We start from the raw sequence: 2,129 nt of genomic DNA on the forward strand, positions 1-2,129 counted from the left end.
AGCAACCGGACATACAGTACAGGGCTGACTAAGAGCTCCTGTTGTCAGACCATTCAATGCTTCTATCTTCCTTATTACATCTATAGGAGCATGTCCAGGTCTCTTATGCCACAAACTACAAATACTAGAGACATGTGTTCTAGATGAAATACTGGAAGCAGGTAAAGAACTAGATTCATCATTTGCCGAGACAGCATGGGACTTCATTTGTTGTGTTGGCACATTTATTTGTTGGCTGAGATGAGTTTGCAACAGAGGTACTCCCACGCAGTATGTATAAACCATGTTCTTCTCTACCAATCCCCTTCACCTGACCACTAAAGAGGTCCTGAAAGATACAGAAATCAGGAAAGAAGCCAACCACACATTTTAGTTCCTTAGTAATCTTTGAAAATGAGAGTAGGTTGAACTTAAAGTAAGGAATATACAGGACATTAGAGATTTCATGGTTGTTCAATACAGAGGCATTTCCTGTGTGTGACACTGATGCCACACTACCAGTAGGTAATTGTACTTTGTTTTCTTCTGTGTTTGGGAGTGCTTTATAATCATGTAGTATTTCAAGGCTGGAAGTCATATGATTTGATGCCCCAGTGTCAACAATCCAATTGTCATTAACACAATGAGACATAAATGCATTCACTTTGTTTAGAATACCTGCAGCTGTTGACTTGTTTAAAGCTTCTGATCCTTCTGTGCTTCCCTTGGATAATAGGTGAACTATTTGCTGATACTGTTCAGGGGTGAAAACAGGAGTAGACAGTGGCATTTGCTGACAGAATGCACGCTGACTAGCTGGCTGTGTTTGTGAGACACCTGCATTAGACTGACTACCAACTCTACCTTGTTGAACCACATTAGAAGCTACATTATTTCCCATACCATATCTGTCTGCATAGTTCAGTTCTGGGCTGTACACCTGATTAGCATACTGTCCACCATTAACACCTTTCTTCCTGGACTTGAAATTAGGAGGATATCCAATCAACTTATAACAGTTTTCCTTGCTATGTCCCTTGTAATGACAATATTCACATTGAACTTGATTCCTTTTCTGTTTGTAGCCTCCAGTGCTATTTGTCCCTTTGTTACTGTACATGGCTAAATTCTTTAGAGCTTCAGAAACTTGGGCTACTTGTGGCATATTAGCAAGATTTCTCTGACTTTCCTGATCAACTAACATAGAGTATGCTCTGTTTATACTAGGGAGAGGAGACATCATCATAATTTGGCTTCTTGACTGAGAGTAGGACTCATTCAGTCCAGTAAGAAACTGAAGCAGTCTTTGATACTCAAAATGTTGTGCATACATCTTTGATTCAGGACAAGGACAACCAGGACATGGCATAAGAGCATCAAATTCATCCCAAAGTTCTCTTAGTTTTGAGAAATAGTCAGTCACTGTCATAACTTCCTGAACTAAGGTGTGAACTTCTCTATGTAGGTACAGAATTCTGGACCCGTTAACTTTGTCAAATCTCTCCTTTAGATCTTTCCATACTTTATGAGCACTAGATGCATATAAGACACTACTCAACAAACTTGGTCTCACAGCATTCATTATCCATGACAAAACGATAGCATTCACTTTCTCCCACAAATCATGAAGTTCAGGTTCAAACCTAGACTTAGGAAACCTACCATCAACAAAACCTAACTTGCCTTTACCTAATAAGCCAATTCGCATTGCATGACTCCACAAGGCGTAGTTATCAGATCCAGTAAGCTGAAGAGAGATCAGAGAACTACCTGGTGTGTCAGTAGGCTGTAGGTACAGAGGATGGTTGTGATCGTCAGCAGGAAATGAGGAGCTGGCCACAAAATTGCCATTCTCTGAGGTCGTAGCTATAGCAATACGAGTTGGAGTGGTAGAGGCATTGACTTGATCACCTTCAATCGCCATTGGTACTAGAAAATTATCTTCGAAGAAAGAACAACTTCCAAAACCCTAGCTTCGATTCTGAGTTACTCTGAGGCAATTCTGCAATTTGAGATGCAAAATTGAAGTAACCTAAGCGAAGAAATTAGTTTGCTCGTTCAAATTAGATCTTATATTGATGGCTCTGATACCATGATAGAAGCCATGGGAGATCAACTGAAGCTAGAAAGAAGTGAGAGATTCAGAGAGG

General features: G+C 40.2%; 1 protein-coding gene across 1 annotated transcript; it reads right to left on the minus strand.

The window, feature by feature from the left end:
- Positions 1-15: 15 nt before the first annotated feature.
- On the minus strand, positions 16-1,903 carry LOC109222729 (the record flags this gene model as incomplete). The annotated part of the gene is made up of 3 exons (XM_019387049.1): positions 429-1,903; positions 311-328; positions 16-235 (listed from the first exon to the last, which is right to left on the minus strand). Coding segments are annotated over exons 1-3 (1,713 nt in total), but the record flags the coding sequence as incomplete, so codon positions are not given.
- Positions 1,904-2,129: the final 226 nt, after the last annotated feature.

Source organism: Nicotiana attenuata, unplaced genomic scaffold, assembly GCF_001879085.1.
Source record: "Nicotiana attenuata strain UT unplaced genomic scaffold, NIATTr2, whole genome shotgun sequence".
Lineage (NCBI taxonomy): Eukaryota > Viridiplantae > Streptophyta > Magnoliopsida > Solanales > Solanaceae > Nicotiana > Nicotiana attenuata.